Source organism: Eurytemora carolleeae, unplaced genomic scaffold (genome assembly GCF_000591075.1).
Source record: "Eurytemora carolleeae unplaced genomic scaffold, Eaff_2.0 scaffold1280, whole genome shotgun sequence".
In the NCBI taxonomy this organism is placed as follows: Eukaryota; Metazoa; Arthropoda; class Copepoda; order Calanoida; family Temoridae; genus Eurytemora; species Eurytemora carolleeae.
The window spans coordinates 93,035-107,416 of record NW_019397368.1 but is presented as its reverse complement, the minus strand read 5'-3'; the positions used below and the strand labels follow the sequence as shown (position 1 = coordinate 107,416).

At 31.9% G+C, this 14,382-nt stretch overlaps 1 protein-coding gene across 7 annotated transcripts in view; it reads right to left on the bottom strand.

Moving 5' to 3' along the window:
* LOC111713791 (uncharacterized) overlaps window positions 1-12,040 on the bottom strand; it is a 46,104-nt gene extending 34,064 nt beyond the window's left edge. For 6 of the 7 annotated variants that reach the window (XR_002767790.1, XR_002767791.1, XR_002767792.1 and 3 more), the window contains exons 1-5: window positions 11,931-12,040; window positions 7,664-7,870; window positions 2,118-2,205; window positions 1,222-1,278; window positions 744-826 (exon numbers count right to left, since the gene is read on the bottom strand). Coding sequence is in view for 3 of the 7 variants with exons in the window: in XM_023488729.1 (XP_023344497.1) it covers window positions 744-826; window positions 1,222-1,278; window positions 2,118-2,205; window positions 7,664-7,694 (259 nt within the window). In the remaining 4 variants the exon portion in view is untranslated. The remainder of the gene's footprint in view (window positions 1-743; window positions 827-1,221; window positions 1,279-2,117; window positions 2,206-7,663; window positions 7,871-11,930) is intronic. The other variant, XR_002767793.1, reaches the window with a different exon arrangement.
* Window positions 12,041-14,382: the final 2,342 nt, after the last annotated feature.

The window sequence follows — 14,382 nt, the reverse complement described above, 5'->3', positions numbered from 1 at the left end:
GACTGTTCTTGTTGTATAATGATATAATGAGCTAGTGTCCGGAACCTGGGTCCTATTTCCTTCCTGTCCTCTCACCAATATTTCCCAAACATAATATTTCAGGGTTTCAGGCTTTTTGTTCGGAGTTGCCAACTTTTGAATGGCTGGTAAGGGTTGAACTCATTCTATCCTTGTAGAGATTAGCTTATGTTTTTATTTTCAGATCCGAAGAGAGATGGCAAACAAAGACCTGCATGCTAAGTATACAAAGGAAACACAAGAAAGAAGACTAACTTCAAACATTTCTTTTTCACCAATAGAGAAATCTTGAGCGATAAAATCTGGAAATTAGGTTATTTTTAAGTATATTATGAACAATCCCTTTGATAAAATTTTGACATTAGGTTATTTTTAAGTATATTATGAACAATCCCTTTGATACAATTTTGACATTAGGTTATTTTTAAGCATATTATTAACAATCCCTTTGATAAAATTTTGACATTAGGTTATTTTTAAGTATATTATGAACAATCCCTTTGATAAAATTTAGACATTAGGTTATTTTTAAACATATTGGGACAATCCCTTTGAAAAAATTTAGACATTAGGTGATTTTTAAGCATATTATGAACAATCCCTTTGATAAAATGTACCAATACATGAAAATTTTTTCCAAATAACGTTGTCTGAAACTAAAAAATAAATTTTTCAAGGGTGAATAAAATAACATATCATCCCGGGTATAAATAAGGTATATTTACCCAGGAATTCGTCTACTCCGATCAGGTTTCTGTGTAGAACTGTTAAATTTACTTCAGCTGTGTTTCCCTGGGTTGGTATTAACCTACAATATGTATAGTTATTAAAGAGAGTGCTTTCAAAATCTGAAAAAGGAGTTTAGAAGCCGGAAGTTTAAATTTTCTGGGAGAAAAACAAAAAATTGGACATCTTAATGGTAACTTTTTGAATCTCATATTTTAATTGATTAAATTCATATTTTTTCTTCTTCCCTTTCTTTATTTCAAATTAGTCCCACCTGAGGCCGAATTTAATGAATTTGAGCAGCGATTTAAATTTGAGACGCAGCTCAAATATGGTTGGTTCCACTGACAATTGTATTCAATGTTTCAAGATTTAAGCCGGCCATGAATTAAAACCGGTTTTTGGCGGATTTAAGGCGCGGCTCAAATTCATTAAAATCGGACTCTGGCTATTTTTCATTATAAAAAAATGACTTACAATTCACACTGTTCCATCCATTCTACAGGATCTCCACTCTTCTCCTTAGTCGAGGTTCTGTAGTGTACATAGTTTCAACTATAATGTACATAATGGGGGGTTGGGGGTAAATAATGTTGTAGGAGGAAATAACATTCGATGATTTTATGGAAAATAAAAAATTGTTCAATAAATGGCCATGTTTTTTCCTTTTTCTCTTTTCGTGTATAGTCAGATATCAGTTAATTTGTACACAGCCAACTGTACACTAATAACAAGTAACTGTAAACAGTTAACTGTACTTTTACACCAACTGTACACTGAGAACAATCAATTGTATGTACACTGTACAACGCAAAAGATAGAATTCCAATATTGGAATCTTTATCTCCGACGTGAACACATTTCCCGAACCTATCTATTTCCAGGCCGAGATGAAATGTCAAAGTCTGATTGACACATATCAGGATAGATCCTTTTTTGGGCAAGCGTCAAAAAAATACACATGTTTAAAAAATCAAGATTTCAGATAGTTTACACAGAGCCAAATCAAAATAGATTTAATATATAATCATGATAAATGCATTGAATAGGAGAGGAGAGAATGGTGATGCATGATGCAGATAAAACCAATTTTGCTGTTTCCGATCAAACCTTTAAACCACACGGAGGTTAGAAAGTTAACCAAGAAGGAAATTAAACAAAAACAAAAAACCACATATTGGGGGGAAAAATTTAAGAATTGGATCCATCAAAAAGCAAGTTTTTTCATTCTTTCAGAAAATTTTTCCTCAAAAGATTTCGTTATTTCGCACTAAACTTATTGATTTTCCCCCATTTAGCGAGAAAAAAATACCTTACAAATATGAAAGGAGGGGGGGGGGGGGTATTAAGTTTAAATATGTTGAGACTTGTTCCTAAATTTCTCTTTCCCCAGTCCAATAGTCACAAAGGCATCGTTTGTTCCTTCCTTTCCTTTCACCTTCAACCCCTTGGCTCTCTTCACTAAAATATATAAACTAGTTAATTAACAAACAGACAAAACAAACAAACCAAACAAACCAAAAAAACAAACCAAACAAACAAACCAAACAAACAAACCAAACAAACAAACCAAACAAACAAACCAAACAAACCAAACAAACCAAACAAACCAATTAAACCAATTAAACCAAACAAACAAACTAACAAACTAACCAAACGCCCGACATTGAATCTAACATACAAGCATACAATCAAAACCCAACCTTAACAAAAATACAAACACACACATTTACACTAACAATAACATACAAATATACAAACACTCGTACAATGTATATAGAACCTACCACAGCAACTGTATGCAAAACTGAATAAGGAAGTTATGTCTAGTATGCCTAGTGTATCATCTAGATGAATTTATGAATAATAATAATAACTCAGGGTGCTCAAGTATACACATGCTTTAATACAAACTACTTCTATCAGATGGTTTGTGACTATCTGCACTTCATTTTAAAGGGATTGTTTCATTTACCATAATTACCCTCGTCATAATATGTTTGCCATAAATGTACAGGGTTTCTCAAAACAAACGGGAAATAAGGGTCTACAGACTCGTTTGTAATCGGATTTTCGTAGGCACGTTATATAGATAGATACATAAATAGATCAAGATTGAGACCATTCTTAAAATCTTAGTACAATTTCCGATTTAATGAGACCAATTTTAGGCTTGTAGATCAAAAATGACAATTTCAAGGCTCCTAAAGTTTCCCAATGAACTGAGTAATTTAGAAAAAATAAGAAAATCTCCGTTTGCACAATTTTGTATAAGAGTCTACAATTTAATGTAATTGGATGTTCAAGATTGAGACCATTTTTGATATCTACGTACAATTACGGATTCAATGAGGCCAAATTTAGGCTTGTAGATTCAAAATCAATAATTTCATAGGCTCCTAAAGTTTCCAACTGGAGCGAAGTAAAAAGTAAAAGATAATCTCCGTTTGCACAATTTTATATTTAATGTTAGGTTACAATTTATTTCAGTACAATTGTTTTTTTTAGATCTACAAGTCTAAAATTGGGCTTATTTGAATCAGTAATTGTACGTGGATATTAAAAATGGTCTCAATCTTGAAAATCCGATTACAGACAAGTCTGCATAGATCCTTGTGTACAAACTGAGATTATCTTTATTTTTACCAAATTTACTCACTCCAGTTGGAAACTTTAGGAGCCTTTAAAATTGCCATTTTTGGATCTACAAGACTAAAATTGGTCTCATTGAATAAGATATTGTAAATAGATTTTAAAAATGGCCCCAATCCTAAAAATCGAATTATAACGAGTCTGTAGACCCCGTTTTTTCAGAGAGACCCTGTATATCACTTCCCAAAAATTATACATGCCAATTATTGCAAAAGTGATCATGACAAGTGTAACTTATGGCAAGTGTTATTTATCAAAAGTATTTATGGCAAGTTTAATCATGGCAAATGTATTTAAGTGTTATGGTAAATGAAAGTGAACCATTGTTGGCATAATAAGGCAACCTTTTGTTTTTAAGTCTCATGGATTATTTACTATTAACGATATAAAGATATCTTTGTCTTTTTTTCTGAAAATTGACAACTGCTTTTTGGGAAGTATTTCCTGGAATTCTACTTCGCAAAACAGAAAAAAGCACTTTTTTGAAGAAATGGTCTAATGGACTCCTATATCTATATATATACAATATACATCTGTATATAAATGTAAGATTAACTTCAAATTAAATTAGATAGTTTTATTGTCAATAAGGAAAATAAGGATTTATTTGGTTTACGTGAACATTCGCTTTTTTTCTAATACATTCAACTTAAATATAATATTCTTAAATTGTAAAAAATCTATTTTATCTGTTTATTTCAGTTGTATTAGACGAATTTACATTTGAACGGACCGTAATAGCATTTTTATTGGTTGTAATATTATTTATAAGGTTACTACCGTTGCCACTAAAATCAGACCCATACGTTTTATGATAATCAGGAACTACTTCAAAAACTGTGAATTCTGTGAAAATCCCCCCCAACACTGGCCAGAATTTTGAGAACTGCAAGTCCAAATTGTGTGTCGGAAAAGGGCGTGAAGTATCTTGAATTTCTAATATATAAATAATTGTTAAGGACATATTTTGTTTTCTTATATTTATATGAACCGTGGAGGCAATCTATTCAAGTATTTATAAACATTGTATACAATCTTACTTGTATATAAACTCAGGGTCACACCCCTTCCCCCCCCCCCTCCCTTCTTCCTTTCATGCTCCTTTTCCACCCACCCAAACATCTCTCCCTTCCTACTCACCCAAATATCCTCCCTTCCTTCTACTCCCTTCCTTCTACTCCCTTCCCACCCACCCAAACATTATTCCCCCCTTCCTACTCCCTTCCTACCCACCCAAACATTCCCCCCTTCCTACTCCCTTCCTACCCACCCAAACATTCCCCCCTTCCTACTCCCTTCCTACCCACCCAAACATCCCCCTTTCCAAGTGTACTGCAGTTTGTGGGAAGAAGGTTAATGAACACACTAAGTCCTAACCAAGATTATAAGGCTAGGAAAGTTAATTGCTGTCGCGTATTCTCTGCGTATATATTGAAACCAGTTCTCTCTGGGCGGATTTGTAAAGAAGAATAGATACATTAGTGTTCCTCTAGTATCCGAGGAGGATAAAAGTATTTAATTTTGAAAATTTTGATAATTCATATAATAATTTTTCTATGACCATAATATTTCATTTATTTTTTAAGTGAAAGATGGATCCCATGGGAGGCTGTGAAATCCGCCTTGTGTTTACTTTTCCGCCCAGAGACAGTACACTGCAGTACTATAAATGCGAACATCTCTGAAATAACTAGCTTTACATTATAATTTTTTAGTCCTAACTTTGTAAACTGCAATTTAATATAGTCAAGTTCAGAACACCGGACAAATAGTTCTTCGAACCTTCTCAATATATTAACATATTTCGTGAATTTACACATTGCAGTATGCAGATTATGTAGAACGAATATCCTTAATCTATAATTCGACCACGCGGCATAATTTTCTTCTCTGCGCGCTTGCCGCGTGTCAGATGAAAATCTACAAAATTTGCAAATTTCTGGCAGGAAAATTACATGCCATCAATGTAAATTAGATGCACTTCTAATATCTTTGAATAACTTTTCTTATGGGATTAACATGTGATCGTTAACTTAACTAAACATGCAATATGTTAAGAATTTTTATTTGATCTTTTCAGTTCAACAACTGTAATTATAAAAACCTATTTTGGTTTATATATAAACCTTAAGAGGCGACCACACACAATTAAAAAAGAGGACATGAGCAACGCAAAATTGGAACGCCAAACATGGTTGGGCGTTTGTTTGTTTATATCCCCTCTCCTCCCTTCAACCCTGTGTCAGGTCTGTTCTAGTATAAGAGACCTCACCTTTAGGAGTCTTTTAAAAATCAAATCAGCAGATTGAAATTAAATGCAATTTCATTTGAAAGAAAAATATCATGAACGATTTAAATTTTTGTTCAAGAGGAAATGATTTTGAAGCATATACGAAAAAATGTGTTTTTTTTTGGAACAAAAAACAATAAATATCATGTCAATTTTTTACTTTATACTTATTCGGATGGTGTTTATCTTAAAAAAAAATTATTTACGCCAAAATTAAATTAATTAATGAAGAATGTAGAAACTCTTTCTTGACATAAGGATAAATGAAATAATGGAAAGGGGGGTAAGGGGATACTAAAATGATCCAATTTTAGAGTACTGTCTAATTATAAAAAGTCCAACTGTTATTTTTACTAAGTGATGTAAAATTTTAATAAAAACATTTAAAAACAGCCATTTTTGAGTAACAGCGGGTGGGGGAAAGTGTTTCGGAAAGAGGGGAGTAAAAATTTTAATAAATAAAATAAGAAGATTCTAGAGTAAACAAGTATTATCTCTACAACAAGTATGCTGTGTCAAGTACTGTATGGAAACAATAGCTTGATTTTTATTTAAATTCTTTGTTTAAAGAATGAAAAAATATATAGTTTTTATCAATTTTATGATACTTTCTGCACAATTGCACAAAATATTGACATATAACATACAAGCAGTACCCGTGGAATTTTAAAAACAGTTTTGAAATAAATTGAATTATGAAAAGAATTTTAATTAAAACAAAAATTTCGAATTAAAAAAAATATCAGGACATTTAGTCAAGCCGTTTGGATAGCTATTGCTAACTAATACAGGGTCGGTTTTGTTTCAATGGTACATAAAACAATTAGGTAAACTAACTACATGCAGAGACGACTGCAAAGATACTATTTCGAATTATTTCTTAAATACATGGTTCTCTGCAACTGTAAGCTCTATTTCAGTTCTTGAATCGCCATTTCTTTGATCAAATTTAATCTTCCCTAATAGTTCTATTGGAATAGCTAGCATGGTCATAAAAGTTTATTTTATCTCAATATATATGTATTATGTATATTTACTTTGCTTGTTTGAATCAGAATTACAAAAACTTGTTTGTAAACTTTTGATTTTCGTAAAACTTTTAAATCCACGAAAAAAATTATAAATCTGCAAAACTTTTTATAATTGTTTTAACGAAAAGAAAATGCTGAAAAATTGAGCAACAAATAAAAGTTGAAAAAATGTAAATCACAGCATTTTTCTTAACTTTATTTGTAAATGTAGGAATGTATAAATCGTCACTTAAAGTTTTTAAGAATATAAATTCTTTGTTATAAAGTTGAACTTTATAGGGTTTCATATTAATTATTGAAGATTTACTTTTTGCTACATTTTGTGTGCTTCCTCAGATATAGATTTCAATTTAAACAATTCAGTTTTAAATAATAGTCAATGATATTTAAAAAAAAACGTTTGAGAAAACATTTTAACAATAAATTTATATTTTTTTCTTAAGATTTTGATCATCCCTGCAGTGGTGGTTAACATGATACAAAACTTTAATCTTTTCTTTCTATATGAGGAATGGGATTTAAAGGTAGGTAAAAGTAACCTTGAGTTTTTAGAATGGCATGTCTGATTCACAACCCTTAAACCTTTATCAAGCAGCAAAATGACGAATTTTTCCTTCTTTACTATCTTAAAATTGGGAGAGAAATAAAGGATTACAGGGTAATATTGTAAATCCAACTGAATACTAAATGAGTAAAGATTCTCTTGAAATTACGCCTAAAGTTCCTTTAACGTGTTGAATAATAAATAATTGTGTAATAGTGACACCTCCCTGCAACCTTCGCTGTAGAATGTAGATTCATAAATAAATTTAGCGGAAGGACTCGACTTTAATTCAAAGATTGAATTATCATTCAAAGATTTACCTCCCCCCTCACACAACGGAAAAAATCCTGCACGCACACAGATTACAAACAAACAAACATTCTCATGATCCTGCATAAATACCTAGAACTTGAACGTGTGTTGGACTCCACATTGTTCAACAACTAAGTACAATCAGCTTCCTTCAAATAATTTCACTTTCCGCAGATTTTCAATAATTTCCAATCTCGTGGATTTTCACTTTTCTCCGTTTGCGGTTTCACTCTCACAGACACAGGGTGATTTTTACTACAGGTGCGCGTAGAAAATAAACTCACTAAATCATTTTGCCTGAAAAAAAGAACGCATGAATCAGATGAAATAATTGTTTATTTACAAATTCCCAGACATAAAGAAATAGTTCTACATGCATTACACAATGTTCAAATGATGTACTGTGAGAAAAGAATTATATTTCATAATAATTAAAGTTATATATTTTTATTATTTCAAGATACTTTTAAATGTGTGTAAGAAAAGAAATTTAAAAACAAATTGAAAAGAGTAAATTATTAAGAGATACAAAAATAACTTTTAATAAGCTTCTTGGGATTCGTTTACAATCATATGCCTAAAAATAATATCCGTATATGTATTTGTTCAAAAATTTTTAATATTAAAACGTATAAAGTCCAGAAATGGCGAAACCAAAGTGAAGGTTTTTAACACAATACAAAATTAATAAAATATATTTTATTTAGGTCATAACTAAACTCATGACAAAAGCAGCCGTATTTGTCATCATTTTTAAACTTAAAATTTTCTAATAGATACATTCTCAGACATTTCACGTAAACGTTTAACTTTATCTATCTAAACCTCCGTCACGTATACAACGTGAAATCCCCCCCCCCCCCAGTAAAATCTGAATGTCAAGGGTTGAAAGTCAGAGACGTGCACAAGTGCACAGTGCACACTGCTTAGTGCACAGTTCACATATACACAAAATAGTAGCGGTGCAAAATTAGCTGCAGTTTGAGGGGGGGGGGATTTCACATTTAGCTCAATTCTCCTTTTTATTTAAAATATTTCATCTTTAGTATGAGGAGCAACTATGGGGGGGCGACTAGGCAGCCGCCCTTTCCTAGCTTTTCTGGTCTAGCCCCCCCCCCCTCTTGGAGGTTGAAAAACCGGAATTTACAAGTCAACACCAGGGACAAAAAATAACATGCTTGTGTCCATGAAAAATAAAAAAAATGTAGGATTTATTTCTAATAAAAACCTTGAGCCCCCCCCCCCCCAAATGTTGTCTAAACCAAATATAAGGTAAAAAAAATCATGTTTTGCGATTATTTCGATTTGTTATTTATTTCTTTAACCTTGAGCAATAATTAATATAATTATAAAGAATAACGATCGTCTTTTTTCAAAAAGAACAAATATGAATTATAATCGATAAAAAGAACGATATTTAATTGTAAATACAGAAAAATAAGTATATTTCATAATCCACAAATTCTAACTTAATATTCTTTGAAAATCTTTGAGTTTGACGTAATCATATTCCTTATCTCATTTAACTAACTCATAAAAGGTATACAGATAATAAAACTTAAATTAATTTAAAACGCAAGGTCTAATTAGTATATCTATCTATACATATTGTTGTTCAATAACACTTGTTATTATCCCATTGTTGTTCAGAACAATAAAATAAAAAACGGAATCCCACAAAAAATATTTAAAGGGACTGTCAACGTTTTTAAGTGTCCCTTCAGCTGTCATTTAAAAAGTTAGCGAACCAACGGTGGATGCAATTCTAAAAGCACTTGTTGATTTCTATCGTAAAATAAAATTCTCGTTCAATTCTCAAAGTAAGGTTTAAAAGGTGCAATTGTGAACTGTTTATGGTATAGTTTAAATAAAGGATCTTTCATTTTTACAAAGTTCTTAAATTATGTTATATAATTATCAAAAACAGGAATTTTGAAAAATTCACTTCACCCTCATGTGTTTATTTATCAAGTTATACAGGGTTGCTCAGAAAGAATGAGACTTCATAGACGACTGTATGGAATTTAATCTGTTTCTTTAAAGTTATGGCTCCCTGAAACTTTGTTTCTTTCTTTGCCAAAACAATAATTAAGCCATAAAACTTAATTAAACATTGACATCGTCATAGTTCAGAAGTTTTAGGTCGTCTTTACAGTCTCATTCTTGGTGGGTAACCCTGTATATTATCTCTGAACAGTGTAAACAATAAAATGTCCTGCCTGCCTGGCAGCCAGGATCTGACTGCCTGTTTCAGGCAGAGTCCTGATACTGTCAGGTGTGTGCCGGGGGGAGGGGGGGGGGCGGGCTCAGAATTCGTGGAAGTGTAATTACTTTTTTATAGTTGATCATAAACAAATGCAAGAATAATTATTTTTTTTAAAAAGCTTGTTTGACCCTATTACAGATATCTTTTTATTCACAATTTCGCAGTGCTGGATCCAGATCCGGATCCGCAAAAATATTAGAGCAAAATATTAATCACAAAAGAGAAAAAAAGAATGTACTAGAGGAGGGGTTTCGTTGGAATTCGTGAACGCGTTATTATTTGTTTATAGTTATAGTTATGTTATATGCATTGCAAGTTTAATTATTCAGGAATCATTTTTGTAATGGAATTTTATGTTGATGATATCCTTAAAATACGCAATCAATTAGTCTGTTTAATTATACCCCCCCCCCCCAGCAAGAATTTAGAAACTTGTTTAAGTGTGCGTTTTAGAAAATGATTTGTGATAATAAACTTGATGTTTAAGAAGCTGAAGTTTATCACTCAACAGTCAACATGAGTCAGAAATTGTAATTCTTGAAATAACGTAAAATAAGCCTCTTCCAGACCAAGGTTCATGATAAAGAACTATCGTGCGACATACCGAAAAAAACATGATAGTTTTGAAATCGACTAATTGATAAAGAGAATTTAAATAAACTAAACACAGGGCAAACATCTCTTGAATAATTCAACGTTAACTCAATTTTATTAGTAACTAGATATTAATAATATAAAAAACAGTGTTAAATTTACAGTTTCTGTTTCAATTGGTAAATTAACAAGGTTTATCCACCAAGGTTTGATATAGTTTATTAAGCAAAGTTTAACATAGGTTTATCAAGCAAGGTTTAATATAGGTTTATCAAGCAAGGTTTAATATAGGTTTATCAAGCAAGGGTTAACATAGGTTAATAGACCAAGGATTTATATAGGTTTATTTACCAAGGTTTAATATAGTTTTATCAACCAAGGTTTAATAAAGGTTTATCAACCAAGGTTTTATATAGGTTTATCAACCAAGGTTTAATATAGGTTATCAATCAAGGTTTAATATAGGTTTATCAACCATGGTTTAATATAGGTCTATCAACCAAGGTTTAATATAAATTATCAACCAAGGTTTAATAAAGGTTTATCAACCAAAGTTTAATAAAGGTTTATCAAGGAAGGTTTAATATAAGTTTATCAACCAAGGTTTAATAAAGGTTTATCAAACAAGGTTTAATATAAGTTTATCGACCAAGGTTTAATAAAGGTTTATCAACCAAAGTTTAATATAGGTTTATCATGCAAGGTTTAATATAGGTTTATCAACCAAGGTTTGATATAGATCTATTTACCAAGGTTTAATATAGGTTTATCAACCAAGGTTTAACAAAGGTTTTTCAACCAAGGTTTTATATAGGTTTATCAATCAAGTTTGAATATAGATTTATTTACCAAGGGTAAATATAGGACCAAGGTTTAATATAGGTTTATCCACTGTATAATATAGGTTTATCAACCAAGGTTTAATATAGGGTTATCAACCAAGGGTTAATATAGATTTATCAATCAAGGTTTAATATAGGTTTATTAACCAAGGTTTAATATAGGTTTATCAACTAAGGTTTAATTAGAAGTCTATCCAAGGTAATAAAGCAAGGAAAGTTAATTGCTGTTGCGTATTCTCTGCGTAAATATGGAAACCAGTGCTCTCTGGGCTGTGTTTGAAAAGATGAATAGAAGAATAGATGCATCAGTGTTCCTCTAGTATCCGATGAGGATGAAAACAGTTAATTTAGATAATTTTGATAATTCACATAAAAGTTTCCTATGACCAGAATATTCTATTGATATTTTATGTGAAAGATGGATCCCATGTCAGGCTGTGACATCCGTCTTGTGTTTACATTAACGCCCAGAGACAGTACACGGCAGTAATATAAATGCGTGCACCTCTGAAATAACTTTCTTTACATTATAATTCTTTGGGTTCAGCGACCTAAGTTTAATTTAAGAACGACAAAATTGCAAACCTCTTTAACCCTGGTTGGTTCATAAATGGATGTTGAACAAAAACTAAAAAATAATAAAGAAACTTCTTACCTAATGCAAAATTTGCACAGAATAAGCAAGTTTTTAAAACCTTGAACAAAATAATCCTATCAACTTATTTCAAGTCACAAAAAGTACTAAATTATATTTTTACTGCCTAATAGGTAAAGTTAGACTGAAGCACTACAAGTATATATTGGATACAGGTAGATAGAAGGTTGATTACTCATCAGCTGTTAACAAACACACACTCACTTACACACACACAAACATAATAATTCAGAGCAATTTCTTTTTATCATGCTTTCATGCACTATAGAACTAATGCTATATTTAAAAATAGAAATCTCATAAGAAAGAGACTGTTATTGTAGTTAAGATACATTATTTATCACAAAATGTGAATTGATATCGTAATTTTTCTAGACTGACAAGTTATTAACTGACTATTTCTATCATTTTTTCTGTTTTAAACTAATCAATTTTTTTTAAAGAGAAATCATTGATATCTCACATCTCAGTCAGACAACTTACTATTAAGAGTACTGTAGATCAGGCATGCCAGTCATATAATGGACACTTTCCAATTAAAAAATCGTTTTTTTTTCTTCTAATCTTCAGCCATTTGCTCGACCTAGGGATATATCCTTCAGAGCTAGAAATGGAAACTTTTAAGTTGCATATTATTTCCTGAAGCACTAGGTAATCCGTTTTGTCCTTCTCAAGAGTTCATCTAACTCTCATCCTTAACTTTTCTCTATAAGTTTCTACCCATTAAGGTCAATGGTCATTGTTTGGGGACTCGGTGAACAAGGGTTATAAACTGGAAGCTTAAAACTATGTTAACAGAATTAAATCAACAAATTCTTAAATTCAAAACTTCCACTGTGTATATAGAGTTAAAATTTTGGAACATAACACTTTCTAAACCTAAAGTTCCGACAACATCCATTCGTTCTTTTCGTTTACAAAAAAATATTAAATTTTTAAAACATCCATTTTTTTACTCTGCACAACAAAAACATCCATTTTTTCTGTACTTCTGAAAATGGGAAGAAAATTGTACTATCATAGATATAATTTTGTGAGCCATTACGATAAATATACAGAAACAGGAGGGACTCTCTAATTTAGAAAAATCGGTTTTTGATTTTTCTCTACTATATCCAAAAAAGAGTGGATTAAAAAAAGAAATTAAAAGTGTCCGCCCACGTTGGATATTCGGATTAAGCAGTCAGGATTAAAGGTATCCCATTCTAAACATCCCAGCTCAGTACACTCTCTCAATAGTCCTTTGTTTCTGCCTTTTCTAAGTTAAACTTATCCGAAATGGTATAACTTCAAATATAAAAATGGTATAACTTCAAATATAAAAATGGTATAACTTCAAATATAAAAATGGTATAACTTCAGAGTGTTCAGATCCATAATGCTTAAGTTGTGCAAGAAATCCAAATTGAGGACCAACTGGAGCTTTTTAATACAACATGTCTCCCCTAAACATGCTGGGTTATTTGCTTCCATTTATCTTGAAACCTTAGAGGAGCCTGGAGTGGATCATGAGGTGTCGGATGGGAAAGGTATAGAGGAAGAATGGACTGCTGGATTTATCCTCAATATGTTTAGTTATCACTCTTAGCGCTTCTGCATTAATAAACCTGTTGATTGAATGTGTAAAATTGTCAGAATCGGCTTCTCTCCTAAAGTCATATCTTCCAGCTCCATACTGTTTTGTGTAGTGGTTGAATCACCCACCTAGCAGCAGTGTTTAAATCCTCTATTCTTGGATGATAATTTTTCATACTGTTGCCCGAGTACCATTTTCCAACTTCTGATTCCAGGTGTTCAGCCATGGTGGGGTACTTTGGACTTAGTCCAACAGGATTTCCAGGTATAAAGGCAAGGTGAAGACCTGCATTAGCAGCGTAGAGAACATGTCATTAATGCTGCTCTGGTAGTGGTAGATGTAGGATGCACATAGTAGTTAAACAATCTTACCAAGTCTAATACTATTTCCAGGTATAAAGGCAAGGTGAAGACCTACATTAGCAGCGTAGAAAACATGTCATTAATGCTGCTCTGGTAGTTGTACATGTAGGATGCACACTTTAAAAGTCACTTAGTAAAATAAAGAGATCTAAAAATGGATATTTCTAACATTTATTTAAAAACGAAAGTTTTGAAATATTTGCATTTAAGGCGGAGTTAAAATTGGTTGATTTAGAAATTAACAAAGGAATTAATGATGAATATTTGTGGGTACTTCATGGGAGTGATGTAGAGCTTCATGTTGGTGGAGCAGATCAACAGGAGTGTCGCGCTGAGTATCTGCGTCATCATCATAAAGGAGTCATGGGGGTGATGTAGAGCTTCATGTTGGTGGAGCAGATCAACAGGAGCGTCGCACTGAGTATCTGCGTCATCATCATAAAGGAGTCATGGGGGTGATCTAGAGCTTCATGTTGGTGGAGCAGATCAACAGGAGCGTCGCGCTGAGTATCTG